The 14,067-nt window shown below is 42.6% G+C and overlaps 1 protein-coding gene across 3 annotated transcripts in view; it reads left to right on the plus strand.

Moving 5' to 3' along the window:
• The window catches only part of Vps20 (vacuolar protein sorting 20), a 75,464-nt gene extending 61,760 nt beyond the window's left edge, over positions 1–13,704 (plus strand). For 2 of the 3 annotated variants that reach the window (XM_075703100.1, XM_075703103.1), the window contains exon 7: positions 13,509–13,704. In XM_075703100.1, the coding sequence (XP_075559215.1) occupies positions 13,509–13,564 (56 nt within the window). In that variant the 3' untranslated portion in view covers positions 13,565–13,704. Of the gene's footprint in view, positions 1–8,247; positions 8,327–13,508 lie in introns of all 3 variants that reach the window. The other variant, XM_075703101.1, reaches the window with a different exon arrangement.
• The last annotated feature ends 363 nt before the right edge of the window (positions 13,705–14,067 follow it).

Raw genomic sequence — 14,067 nt, forward strand, 5'->3', positions numbered from 1 at the left:
TGCCTCTGCCATCTGGAACCCTAACCAAAAATATCTTACAAACTCTAGAATTAGTACAGAACCGTGCCACAAGATTAATTTATTCATGCTATTCATATAATGTCAGTATATCATCGTTTAAAGCAGAATCTGGCTTAACAACCCTGGCTTGTCGGCGTCGTATCGCTACTATGTACTTATTTCGTAGGTTTTTTTACAGCTCACTTCATCATCCACCCTACATCAGTCCTCCTGCACGCATTTCACTCCGCATTGGTCATCCCCTTCAAGTCGCCCGTCCGCGTGCGCACGCTACCACTTTTGCCACATCATTCTTCCCACTTTCAGCCTCGGACTGGAACGGCCTTCCACACGACATCGCCGCAATCACCTGCCCATCCACGTTTTTGAACTGTATAATTAACATATTTACCAGCGAGCAAACTTGTACCTAAACATCTTTTCCTTGTGTATTTAATTTCTTTTATTAGCTACCCACCCCTTATGTAATACCCCCAATCCTGGGGGCTCTTAAGGTAATAAAGTGAAGTCCCCACCCAGACCACGATATCGCACAACACTCAGCGTGTCACTCTGTAAGACATCAATGTAGTAAAGAAAAGGAAAAAAGAAAAGAACAACAAAAATATTGCAGTACACTCAGCGTGTAATACACGATACATAAATATAATACTACAAAATAATACATAATGTAACACTAATACATCATGTAATACATAAAGCAGTCGAGAAAAAGAAAGAACTATGCCGTCGTTTTAATAAGTGAACTAGAACATACTTGATATTAACAGCTTATCGACAAGAAATTTTCATGGCTGAATTTTGAGGCACAGTACAGTTCTGGAAGAAAGTATACAATATAAGCAAGTCTTACACGGAAGAGAAAGAAAAAAAAAGTGTCATGTTTCTAAAGTGTCATGCTTATCTAAAGCATGTATCTTCACTATGCTCATGGCCATCATGTTAGAGTTTAAAAATGAAAGAATAAGGTGTGTTAGCTTTTACTTGCCGTAGTTGGTTCGAATCCTTTCACTGTAATAGGTGGTTTTCCTAAGATTATATGTGTGTTTTCCTGGAGTAGGTATCCTGAAATATATCTGTGTTCAATTTAATTTGATTGTAGATGACTTTCGCTAGCTTTCTGTAAAATATATTTTTGAATTTTAATATGCTGTGTTTATGGAAAAGTGGAGCAGAAGGCGTTCGGCGCAGAACATTTTGGATTATACGCAAGATTCTTTTTTGCAGCCTGTGAATACTATATTTATTTGTTTTTGTTGTAGTGCCCCAGATTAATAGGCAGTAATGTATGCACGAGTAAACTAAAGTGTAGTAAAGCTGCTTTGTCACCCAGAGGGGCAGTAAACATATTAAAGATCAAATTATTATTATTTATTATTAATTATTATTTTGCCAATTATGCCAATGGATCGCGATATGTGGGTGCGAAGATTATCTATGTGATTGGACCAACTCAATGTTTCATGAAAGATAACGCCTAGAAATTTTTGAGTCTGGACGCGCTCAATCAAAACTTCTTGGAATGTAACCTGTGTATTGCGGAAAATACAATGGTTTCAAGGTTTAAAAATAATGTACTTTGTTTTCTTAATGTTTAATTACAGCTTATTTGTTCTCAGCCATAGCGACAAATTTCTAAGCCAAAGGTTCGCTTCTTGTACTAGAGTAGCCATATCCCGACCTGAAAAAATGACGTTAGTGTCATCGGCATATAATATAATATCTGGTGTCAGAGGTATGTTTACAATGTCATTTATATAAAATAGGAATAGAAGTGGCCCAAGTATAGAACCCTGTGGGACGCCATACTTGATCTTGCCCATTTGTGACTTCGGGTGCTGCATATCTGCATACTGATACCGCTTAGTACGATAACTTCTTATTAAATTAAGGGGCGTACCTCTTATTCCATATTCATATAGCTTTTGCAAAAGAATTTCATGCTTGATCGAGTAAAAAGCTTTTTTAAAGTCGAGAAATATTCCAATTGTGTGATGTTTTTGCTCAAAATGTTCAATAATTTGATATTTAATAGATATTAAGGCCTTTTCTCAGTACACTTGTTCTTCTGAAATCCATATTGATGTTTGTTATAATTTTTTTAAGCTACAAAAGTTTGCAATTCGTACATATATGACACGTTCTATAATTTGTGAAAAAAAGGGGCAAAACAGAAATGGGCCTGTAGTTATTCATGTCATTTTCATTGCCACCTTTGTGAACAACGGATACTCTAACAATTTTCAATGTCTCCGGGAACGTTCCAGTGCTCAAAATAAGGTTGCAAATGGTGCGCTAATAGGCTCTGAAACTTTTAGAGGTTCTGCCTTTATATTGTGAAAAGCCACAGCACATTTGTTACTTAAATTCTGTATCAGCGAGGCTACTTCCAATTCATTCGTGGGAGTTAGGAAAATAGATTCTGAGACGTGTTTTAATACAGTGCAGTCCACTTATGATACCACATATAACGATATATTGGTTATAACGATGGTTCGACATGAGAGTGTCATTTTATGCATTAGGTCTATGGGGAAAAAAAACATTTATAACGATAGGTTATTCACCGCGTATCGGATATAACGATCAAAATTTTGCCGTCTGGACGGCGTTTTCTGTGCCAAATAATCGTAACATTTGCATTGCTTAGTTCCCTGAAACGAACGATGTCGAGACGAGGCGATGTTTACCTCCGTAAGTTCGTATCTGCCGCCATTACCGCGCAGCACGTCCCACCCCGGCCGCGCACCGGAGAGTACCTGAGTAGGCGCAGCGTGCCACAAGATGGTGCTAGCTGCTTCATGCGCCTTGGCCACAGTCACTCCGAAAGAGACAGAAAAAATTTAAAAAAAAAGCGACAAGCAAAGCGGCGCGGTGGCGCCTGTCCCGTGCATCTTTCTCTATGTCCCGCGTCTCTCTCTCTCGCAATAGCAGGCTGACGCCACTGAAGCAGCGTGCAACCAACGGTTCAACCCAGTTCGAAGATGGCGCCGACAAAGCGCAAAGCTGTGTCGCTTGACACGAAGATGGATATTTTGCAGGACTTTCGATGCGGCTTCAAGGTGAGCGCCCTTGTGAAGAAGTATGAGCTCGCCCAGTTAACGATATCAACCATCTTGAAAACTGGGATCACTGCGATTGTGAAGGCAAGAGTTATCAGCGGCCATGCCGATCAGCGGAAAAGGGTTAGAGACCCTTTGTACGCCGATGTTGAAGAGGCGCTTTACCAGTGGTTCATCACCAATAAAAAGGTGGGCTTTGTGCGTAAGGACAAACTTCCCCAACCCACTGAAACCAACACGGTGGAAGCCGCTGACGTAACCGAGCTCTGGGAGCTCGTTCCTACTGGTGACACAGGTGGTGCGTCGACGGAGGAGTTTTTGACTGCAGACAGTGCTGCCTCGTTCTGCGATGAGGTCACCGATGAGGCGATCGCTGAAGATCTGCTGTCTCGACAGACAGCAAAGTTGTGCGACGGTGGCGGCAGCAGCGACAGTGACGAGATTGACAGTGGCTCCTTGACCCCGACCTCAATGTCCACGCAAAGTGCACTGTCGTCGATCGACTCCGTAATTGATTTTGTGCATGCTAAAGGATTGCCGCCAGTGTTCGCACAGCCGCTGGAATCCATGCACACCGCGGTTGTGAAGCTGAAGCTGCCGTAAAAGCAAGTGCAGATTTCGGCCTATTTCGGCGCGCCTAACCCTTGACACGGTCATTGGTGCTAGAAATAAAGTTGTTTTTCACAGCCCACTTTCTGCATCATCTATTCTTCAGAGCAAGTAGGGAATTCGAGTTCGGAGCTGCAAAGGTATGTTCCGCGTTTTTTATTTAAAAAAAATTTTTTTTTTTAAGAACTGCAGTCCAGATATAGCAATCATCGGTTATAACGATAATATTTTTCGTCTTTCTCGATATCGTTATAAGTGGACTGCACTGTATATGATTTGTAAGACTGGACAGCACCATTTGAAATATCAGAAGCTCCTGAACTCAAAAAATGCTCATTGAACATATCGGCAAGTAAAGTATCTGAACAAGATCTGCCCTCTATTTGAAGCTGAGAGATAGCCTTTGTATTTTTCTTCGGCAAAAGATTGTTCACAGCGTTTCAAATGGCTTTTTGATCATTGAGTATGTTCGCAAACTTTTTTTCGTAGTAGCTAATTCGCGCCTTTTTAATATCAGATCCTATCTGATATTATCTATATGATATTAACTATGTATCTATTTTAGATTACCTCAAAATCTCCTTAGATAAGTTCCTAGGTCTTGTCCACTGTGGCGCAAGCGTGGACGACCTATGGAGTTTCTTTTCAAACATGGTCGAGCACTGAGGGAAAGGCTTTGTCCCAAAATGTTTAAAAACAACTAAATGAAAAAATCCCTGGATAATCAGAGAGATAATTCACGCAAAAAGAAAGCTAAGACGGAAGCGAAAGGCGTCTTCAAAGAATTGCCAGCCAATCGACAAAAGCTGCATTTCTGGTATGAGTCGGGAGTTAAAAGGGCTAATAAAAAAAATCTAAATGTAGGTTCTATAATGTCACATTCCAATTTTTTCTGAAAAACGCCCCTGGAAAATTTTGGTGTTATATTAACCCCCCAGCTGCTTCTCGTTCGCATGAAACTGGAGATAGCACTCTAAAGAAGGCACAGGATTTCAACTCTTTCTTCTTGTCAGTCTTCACACGTGATAATGGCTTCCTGCCCGATTTTACAGTTGAATCTGAAAGGCCGCCTTTTCCAAGATATAAAAGTTGACGAACCTCTTATTTAACCGCATTTAACCTCTTACTCAACATGAATACTAAAAAAAGTACGGGGCCTGATTGAATTCTTAATTTTTACAAAGCTACGCAGAGTGGGTTTCTCAATTTCTGACTAATTTTTCAGGCATCTCTTAACCAATGTTCCTTTCCCAGTGCATGGAAGCGTGCTAAAGTTATCCCAATTCATAAAGGTGGCAGCAAATCAGATGTTAAAAATTATTGGCCGATCTCCCTCACTAGCACTTGTTCGAAAGTACTTGAACATATAATATCTAAGCAACTATTGGTCTACCTTGACAACTACCATAGCCTAAACAAATGCCAACACGGGTTCCGTCAGGGATTCTCTACAGTCACTCAACTAATAGAGACTGTTCATGATCTCGCATATACAATAAATAACCGAGGCCAAACAGACATACTATTCTTAGATCAGGCCAAGGCTTTTAATAAGGTGTTGCACCCAAAGTTGCTATTAAAAATTAAAACTACATTCAAAAACCCTCGCTTATCCTAATGGTTTTCGTCCTACCTAAGCCATAGACCAATTCGCCGCATGTGAGGAATACCGGTCTTCTTTTTTGCCTGTAGAGTTGGGAGTACCCCAGGGAAGTGTATTGGGCCCCCCTGTTATTTTTATTATTGATCAATGACTTGCTGCACGACATTACAGTTTCGTCTTGTGTAAAGCCTATATGTCTAACCAGCATGTGATTGTATGCTGGGTGCCTGGCCATAGGGGCATCCAGTGTGACGTTCTAGCGGACCAGACGGCCACATCAAATGCATTGCATGCTGTTAATCCTACCGCCGCAGTCCCTGTAACAGCTCTGAAGCCCTTGTTATGAAGGAAACTGTGAAACTACTGGCAACGCTTGTGGGACGTGGAAACAAATAAGCTTCACGTAATAAAGCCACAATTAGGTTTCTGGCCTTCTGCAACAAAATTGCGCCGAACAGATGTCCTATTTTGTTGTCCAAGAATAGGACACACATTTGGCACCCATAACTTTTTGCTCGCTGGAAATGAGCCTTCAACCTGTGGTAGCTGCGGGGAAAGGCTAACTGAAATCATAAGGTGACACGTTGCAAAGTGTGGATAGCTGTGCACGAGCCCATCAATGACTTCATGGTGGCGTGATAAGAAATCCCAGCTAAGTGTCACATGTGGGATCATGTCAAAAGGATGAAAAACTCGTACAGCACACCATTGATAAACCACATGGGGTTGGATTGGCTGGCTAGCACTACATGTGCGGTGTCATAACTTTTGTGAGCGAACGATAAAGCTTTCTATGAATGACTTTTTAGGAATGAATAAAGCTTTACGAATGATATGATGGTTCCAGTATCAACAAGTGTAGTGTGTAGTTGTTTGGAAACCCTCAACATGACATCAATCATGTTTACATGGTCCTGAGAGTAGAATGGTCAAGGACTTGACCAGTTCCTGTGCTTGACTTGGCTTTTTCTTCCACAGACCCACATGTGGCTTTGCACAGGCATGACAGTTTGTCGGGAGCTGAAAACATGATGCAGACATTCACCTTTTCTCTGATCCTTTTAAGCTTCTGCCTGTAGTCCGGTTTGCTGTGCTTGGCTTTCATGTTTTTAATGTCTTTCCCGAGACCTTCCAAGGCGGCCATGATTATCACAAGGTTCAGAAACCCTGCCTTCCTGAGGCGAGCCACTTGTGCCATGGAGCTATGGGACACGAGATGGTGGCATGATTTTAATATAGTTAGCATTCTTCGGGAACTTCACACACTTTAAGGGGACTTTCTATCTGTCTGCCATCTTGGGTCATTGGGCATGTACCACTGGATATGTGCCGCTCTTGGGCGTGAGCCACCCCGATGTCAATTTGTGTCCTTAGGCCACTGGGTTCTGCCACATTTTTTTTGGGGTGCATTGAGAAGGACAGCTTTTGCTATGGCTCTTTTTATTAACTTTGAGTGAGCAGATGGAAATGGCAAAAGTGGCTTGTTGACCCATGGTTCGTACTGCCAGCACTTGCGATTGACCAGGAAGTGAATCCCGATGTCTAGCAATTTGATCAAGCCATTGTCAAGAAATTTGGGGGAAATTGCTAGGGGATTTAAACCTGTCCGAAAACTTCCTGTGTGTGTTCAAGGTTTTCGAATATGGTTTTCATGATGACCGTAAAGTCATCAACATACCGGAAATTGGGTACACCATTGCATTTTTACAGTATGCACACCACTTTTCTGTCTAAGCTAGCCAGAAACAAATCACTCGGCACAGCCACAATGGAAGATCTGACATGAACACCCTCCCTTTCGAGAAATGCTTTTCCATCCCATGCAGTGAAGTGTCAATAGAAAGAAGTTCAAAAAGGTTGGTGACAGAACCCCCCCTCCCCCCTCCCCTCTTCGTTCTTTAAACGCCACTGTGCCAAATGAGTTGAGACGTTCCCACATACACAGCAATAATTGATCATTAGGCAGGAGGTAGTACAGATTCCTTGTGCCTATGAGTATCCCCCAAAGGCATTCTTGAGGGCAATTGCTGAAATAACATGCCAAATGTTTTTCATTTTTTCAGAAAAGGGTCCTCAATTTCAAGCAAATTTAGTTTCTGGTGCTGCTGGTGCTGCAAAAAAATGAGGGTACCGAGACAATGACCCTCTGTGAGATGTTTGCATGTGCAAGCGGCGAGTAGGACACTCCTCAACTGCCTATGCCAATTTTTCAAGCCCAATCTGAGTGCAAAGCCTCTGGGCTTCTGATTTCAGAGACACAGCGTGCTGCTGTGCGAGTACGGTGTTTTGTTCTTGAATGTGTCGAGGGCCATCAGGAAGCTCTCCCAGTGAGCTGTCATTTAAAAAATCACTTAGGTGCTTTACACACTGATCACTGCTGCACACACATCTGCATCATGTGGTTCATCGTGTGACCTTATTTTGCAAGAAATTTGATTTAATATCCAGCACAGCTTGGTTTCCACAAAGTACATTTCATCTTTTAGAGGAATCGAATGACTCACTCTGCCTAGAAATCGATAACATTGTTGATATAGGATGCATGTGTTTACTGGATGCAATTACGTAAACGCAAGTAAACACAAGTAAGCACAGATCTACAACAGGAACTTAAATTGTATCCAAAGCGTTGCGAGGCAAAAAGAGGCAGCAATTTCCGACGCTACTCGATGAGTGAATGCTACTCTTCTTCCAAGGTTGAAACTTGCTGAGATGCCATTAGAGGCACTGGCTGTAGTCAAGGGCACTGTGCATGTTTGCTGTGAATGTGGGGAAATGTGGACGGTGTCAGCAGTAGCTCTGTTGCCTCATTGGTGCTGCTACAACATCATTGTTGCTTTCTTTGTCGATTTATAGAATGTGTTTGGGGGGGGGGGGGGGGGTAATGGATATTGATTACGCATCAAAGTGTTTGATATGCATTTCATAGGCCCGCATCTTTTATTCTTTTAGAACTATTGTCACGAAAGACCTCACTACGTGCATATAGTGCATTGGGTGGATAATGATGAACCCTGGAGTGTGCTCCAAGGTACTGGGGCCCCTTTCATTTAACATTTACATTAGTCTAAGTAAGTGCAGCATCTTTCTTGTCTGTCTGCTTAAGCCATTTTACTAGTTTAAATGGTGGTTCATTGATCCCTACGAGTTGAAAGCATTTCATGCCAGTTTTAGCACCTTTGTTGACATGAGCGTTGCTTGGCCTGCATTGCTGAGGTGGAAGTGTACCGATTGTTGTAAAGTCTCACTTTGAGGCCCAAATCGCGTACTGGTGTAGCACTTGAAGTCCGTCACTTGGGAAGAGAACAGACAGTGTACAGGGAAGAGAGACATGTAAATCAGCACTCCTTGGGCATCCAAGAAAGATGAGTTCAGTTTTATTCCTTAAAGACCCTATTTGTAGGCGGGGGGGGAGGTATATTACATAAGGGGTGGGATTTTATTTAGATTAACAACAAGCCAGGAAAATTGTTTTAGTAATTGAAGGTGATCACTGTTGCAGTCTTGAAAAGCAGATGATGAAACGATGGTGGTGATGCTCTGCGGCAGGTCGTTCCAGTCTGTCACTGCTCGAAAAAAGAATGAGGCAGTAAAAGTAGCAGTGTGCTATGATGGGCAGGTAACCTGAAGTGGATGACTAGTGCGGTGAGGTATGCATGCTGCGGCCATCATATAAGGTGGCTGATTCAGAGAATATGAAATAATTTATGATGAAGGATGAGACTTGCAATGTGGCCACGAAAAGAAAGGGGCCGTAGGCCAGATTTCACTTCCAGAGATCAAATGCTGACGTCATATGAGTAGGAAGAGTGAATTAATCTATAGTAAGGTTCGTTACAGCACAACACAAGACAGGGACAAAAAAAGGTATAAAATGACGACACTCTGCCCTTCTTTTGTCTTTATCTTGTGTTGCACTGTAACGAACCTTACTATAAATCCCTATCAACTGGCCCAACTTGCCGTCTTAATGAATGAATCTAGTGGCACGATCTTGGACTGATTCTAATGCATTGATCAAATATGCCTGCTGCGGGCTCCATATGGCAGATACATATTGTAGTATTGATCTAATAAGTGATTTATATGTGCATAATTTTACATTGGGGGGACAACATAGAGATGTTGCTTGAGAAAACCGAGTGTTTTATTCCATGCTGAAATGATTACAATTAATTAAATTATAGGGTTTTACGTGCCAAAACCACGATCTGCTTATGAGGCATGTCATAGTAGAGGACTCCGGAAATTTGGACCACCTGGGGTTCCTTGACATGCACCTAAATCTAAGTACACAGGTGTTTTCGCATTTTGCTCCCATCGAAATGCAGTCGCCGTGGCCGGGATTCGATCCCGTGACCTCGTACTTAGTAGCCCAACGCTACAGCCACTAAGCAGCCAAGGTGGGTGCTGAAATTGTTATCGATATGGATACGCCACGACAAATCGTAAGACAAGGTTATTTCTATACATTTATAAGAAAGCACTAATTCAATTGGGGTTTGAATGGTAGAATATTTGGCCACAAGAGAAGGACACAGGTTTGCATTTAGTAGGATTGAGCGACATTAGCCAGTTCTTACACCAATTCAGCATGTTGTTAAGATTTACTTGGAGATTAAGTTGATCATGAAAGTTACTGATGGTGTGGTAAATGACGCAGTCGTCAGCGGACATTCGAATACAGCAGCGAACATGCTTGGGTAAATCGTTAATATATACAGTCGAACCCACTTATAACGATACCGGTTTTAACAATATATCGGTTATAACAATGAGAAGCTGCTACACCGGTGACTTTTGTATATTTTCCATGGTGAAATAACCCACTTACTACAATGCCCCGATGCCGCATTATCGGTTATCACGGTAAAGTCTGGCTGTTGGGTGTCTAAGCCGAAAGGTAGGGAAATGCGAAATCCTTGAAAAGAAAAAAAGAAAACAAGAAATTCGAGCCGCTGCATGATGGACTGCTGCTCCAACAGCTGCTGCGCGCTCATTTTCCAGCCATCTCTGCGCAACTCTCTCCTGTCGCCCTTCCACCCCTCCAAACGCGAATAGGCTGCGCCCATAGCTCTATGCCGCCCCCTCCTCCGAAACATAAACGGACCACACCAACTGCACCGCAAGCAGATTAGGCAGATTGCTCACATGTTCCTCGCTGGCTCCTCATTCAGTGCAGTTCTGCGAACAGCTTAATTGCTCGCATTCGTTTTTGTTGGTTGGGTCGAAGTCGTTCCTGGCCACGCGGTTTCTCAAATTCGCTCGACTCTCCGCCGAAACGGAAGATGGCTGATCCGCCCACTGATCAATGCGTGACATTGCCAGTAAAAAGAAATCGCATGGCTATAGATTTGGAAACTAAGTGCTTCTAACCGATGAGACGGTCATCGCGAACGTGCTTGCATCGGATGGTGACTGCGGCAGCGACGACGCGGTGACGTTGTCCTCACAGGAGGCTCGGCATGATTCAGTCCCTCCGGGGCTTCGTTTTCGCGAGGAACCTTCCACTGCACTACATGAACCGCTTGGTTACCTTGGAGAAGGATGTTGGTAAGCTTCACGTAAAGCATGCAAGGCTGAGGGACGTAGAATTTTCTCGTGCAAGCCAGTGAGAAGTATGTGGCAAGATGCTTGTGGCGATCTCTCCTCAGCATTTCTCCTGGATTTCTCAGGCTGACAGGATGCCGCAGCAGCATTCTTACGATTTCTAAAAGGCTCCTTTGGGCGCCACCAAAATGATGCCTCGGCGGTGCTTGCATATCGCTTGCCACCCGTGACACCTCTTTGCAGTTGTTATAGCAGTGCCATTCTTTAACGCCGACAGCCGCGGCTTGTTACACGCGATAGGAGCGCCCGGGAAGCAGTTAAATGACTGAACACAATCAGCAGGCAGGCGGAGGAAGGTGGTAGGGAGGGGCACTGACCTCCCCGCCATTTTGTCAGATCAGCTCTGCCACCCCCCATTTTGACTTTTTGATGCAACCTGGGTATAACAGTTATCGATTATAACAATGGAATTTTCGTGGCACTTGAATATTGTTATAAGTAGGTTCGACTGTATTTACGCTTGATGGGACTGAGAGATTGTTAGACAGGGGACCATTAATAAAGACTGACTGAGAATGTTTAGTTAGAAACTGTTCAATCCATTGAAGAATATTAGAATGTAGGTTCAATTGTGAAAGCTTTAGTAAAAGCAAGCAGTGGCAACCTGTATCAGAAGCTTTCGTAAAGTCTAGGAAGATGACATCAATCTGCATGTTACGATCAAGGTTAGTGTGGAGGTTGTGAAGGAAGAGTGCTCATTGGGTTTCCCAGGAGAGGCCTTTACGAAACCCATGTTATGAAAGATGGAATAAATGGCTTGAGTCCAAAAAACTTATAATGTGAGAGTAGGTGACTTGTTGATGAGTTGATGAAATGGGGCGGTAATTCAGGAGTGAGTCTCTGGTACCTGATTTAAACAGTGAAACGAACTTCCCCACTTTCCACTCATCTGGAATGATACACGAGGAGAGTTACTGTGAAACGATAAAAGACAAATATGCCACACAAATTGATGTAGCATTTTTCAGAAGTTTTGAAATAATCGAGTCCATACTGGCTGGTGAATAAGGTTTCATTTTATCAATTATGGGGGCAATGCCTTCCTTGAAGAAGGTGATAGCTGGCATAAATAACTGGTAACTGTGAAGGCTCATCAAGTTCTTCAGTAAAGACAGATGCGAATGCATTCAGTATTTCCCTGTACTCATGTTCAGTGACTGCCTCATGCGAGTCATTAGTAAGTGTAATATCATGAGTGTATTTGGGGTTTAACACTTGCCGAAATTGGCGGGGATTACCGATTAATAGCTTTGGTAAGTCGTGATAAAATGAGTGCTTGGCGTTCTGTATCACAAGTATAACTTTCAGCTTCGAGGTATTTTTCCCAACCGGTCTGAGTGCCATTGCGTTTGGCTGAACGAAACAACCGTTTCTATTAGTTTTTTTTCTAGTACTTTTCAGATGTGAAGTAAACCACAGCTTATTGTGAATATTATAGAATGTTAGCCTTGGGATAAACGTGTCAGTAAGCAGATTTAATTCTTGAATAACGACCAGTTTTCATGAATAGTGCGAGTGTGAAACATGGATTCGTACTGGAAAAAGAAAGGTATTAAAATTTTCCATTATTGCATTGTAGTTGCCCTTATCCTAAAGACAAATTTTTTTCATGGATGTGAGCCTGCCAATTTGGTGCTTTAACACTTATTTGCAATGCATTCTGTCGCTGGTGCCCAATGCACCATTGCAAGAACTTTTCTCTGCGTTGATAGTAGGCAGGCACAGGAGAAGAGCAGCTTTTATTCTCAGCTTTGAATGTCGCTTCTTTGGCATTGTCTTGTCGGAGCTTTATTTGTCAAAAGGCACTATTTATGCAGAAACCCGTAGGTATTCGGTCTCACTGCGTAACTTGAAAAAAAAAAAAAAAAGAAATGCAATGCAGCACCAAATGCAAAATCTTTTTTCAAAGCTGTTAAAATAGAAATGTCTGTCATCGTACACAGGAAACCAGCGTGTCGTGCACTAACAGATCGATCTGTAGATAGTGATGTTGCATACATTTTTTCAAACTGCTTCCCCAAAACTGAGCTTTGGAACTGCTGGCCTACCTGATCTGGTTCGGCCAGGGTTGATTCTATGTACACCAGTGCCTTGAAAATCTGATAAATAAGTGGCACACTTCCTTATATGACATTATTACCTCTTTGAATATGCTAACAAATGTTTGATAGGTGTCTAAATACGTTTGAACATTGTTATTAAATGCTTGCAGTCATGTACAGTCAACGACATGTACAGTCACATTCAATATTTATTTATTTATACGAGCTGAAACACGGTGCCCAAGGTCAAAGGGGCCCCGAGAGTGCACGGTAGTGGTGACTTCCAATAACAATTATTTTAATAGTGCAAGTAAACTAGAATAGTGTTTAGTTCTCCTATGTTTCTCATGTTGGTGCCACTGTGCAGTTTTGGAGCTCCCTAAAACCACATGCCCCATGCAGCTCGTATTGAACATGACTGTATCTTGGCCAAATTTTGCAGCACTCTGTTAAGATGAGATGAAAGCTTAACTTGTTCATTTTTCAATAATTCTGCCAATGTGCTGTAAGCTGAGTACAAAAAATGAGGTTCAGTCTTGGCTCTTGTTTTATCTTTCGCAGGTCCACCTAGAAAAGTACGGAAAGAACAGAAGACAGAAGCACTCGTTGCGTCCTAATCCATGTCTATACTGCCGTAACACTTTTTTAAACAGTACTGTACAGATATTTACATTAAGAGGCACCAACTGTCTATAATAATTATGTTGCTATTTTATTGCGTATTGAATAAATGTGTCAGTTTCAGCTGAAATGAAAATGTGAAGCTGTTGTGGAGCTATTGCTGTGGCAGCACCGAGGCTCTCTCGGCCCAATATTCCAAGTTGACTGGCCGAAATCAAGTGCTTGGAACACATTCGCCTGGTTCATTAGCACTCTTGGAGGCGCTCACACCTTTACCATCACCGAGATAGAACATGACTACTCTGATTACTCTGGGCGCATGTTCACGTGCGGCAGGCTTTCTCTGGCTCCAATCAAGAGAGGGCTATGCATTGACCAAGTTGGAGCACCAGGGGATCAGGTGAGCTTTTGAAAGGTGCAGACAAGTGTGCACCACTGTCCTGGTTCCTGCTGCGTGGTGACGCTCGCATCATAGTCTGCCTGAGTCATCGCAACTGAC

The sequence above is a fragment of the Dermacentor variabilis genome, chromosome 8, assembly GCF_050947875.1.
Source record: "Dermacentor variabilis isolate Ectoservices chromosome 8, ASM5094787v1, whole genome shotgun sequence".
Classification (NCBI taxonomy): domain Eukaryota; kingdom Metazoa; phylum Arthropoda; class Arachnida; order Ixodida; family Ixodidae; genus Dermacentor; species Dermacentor variabilis.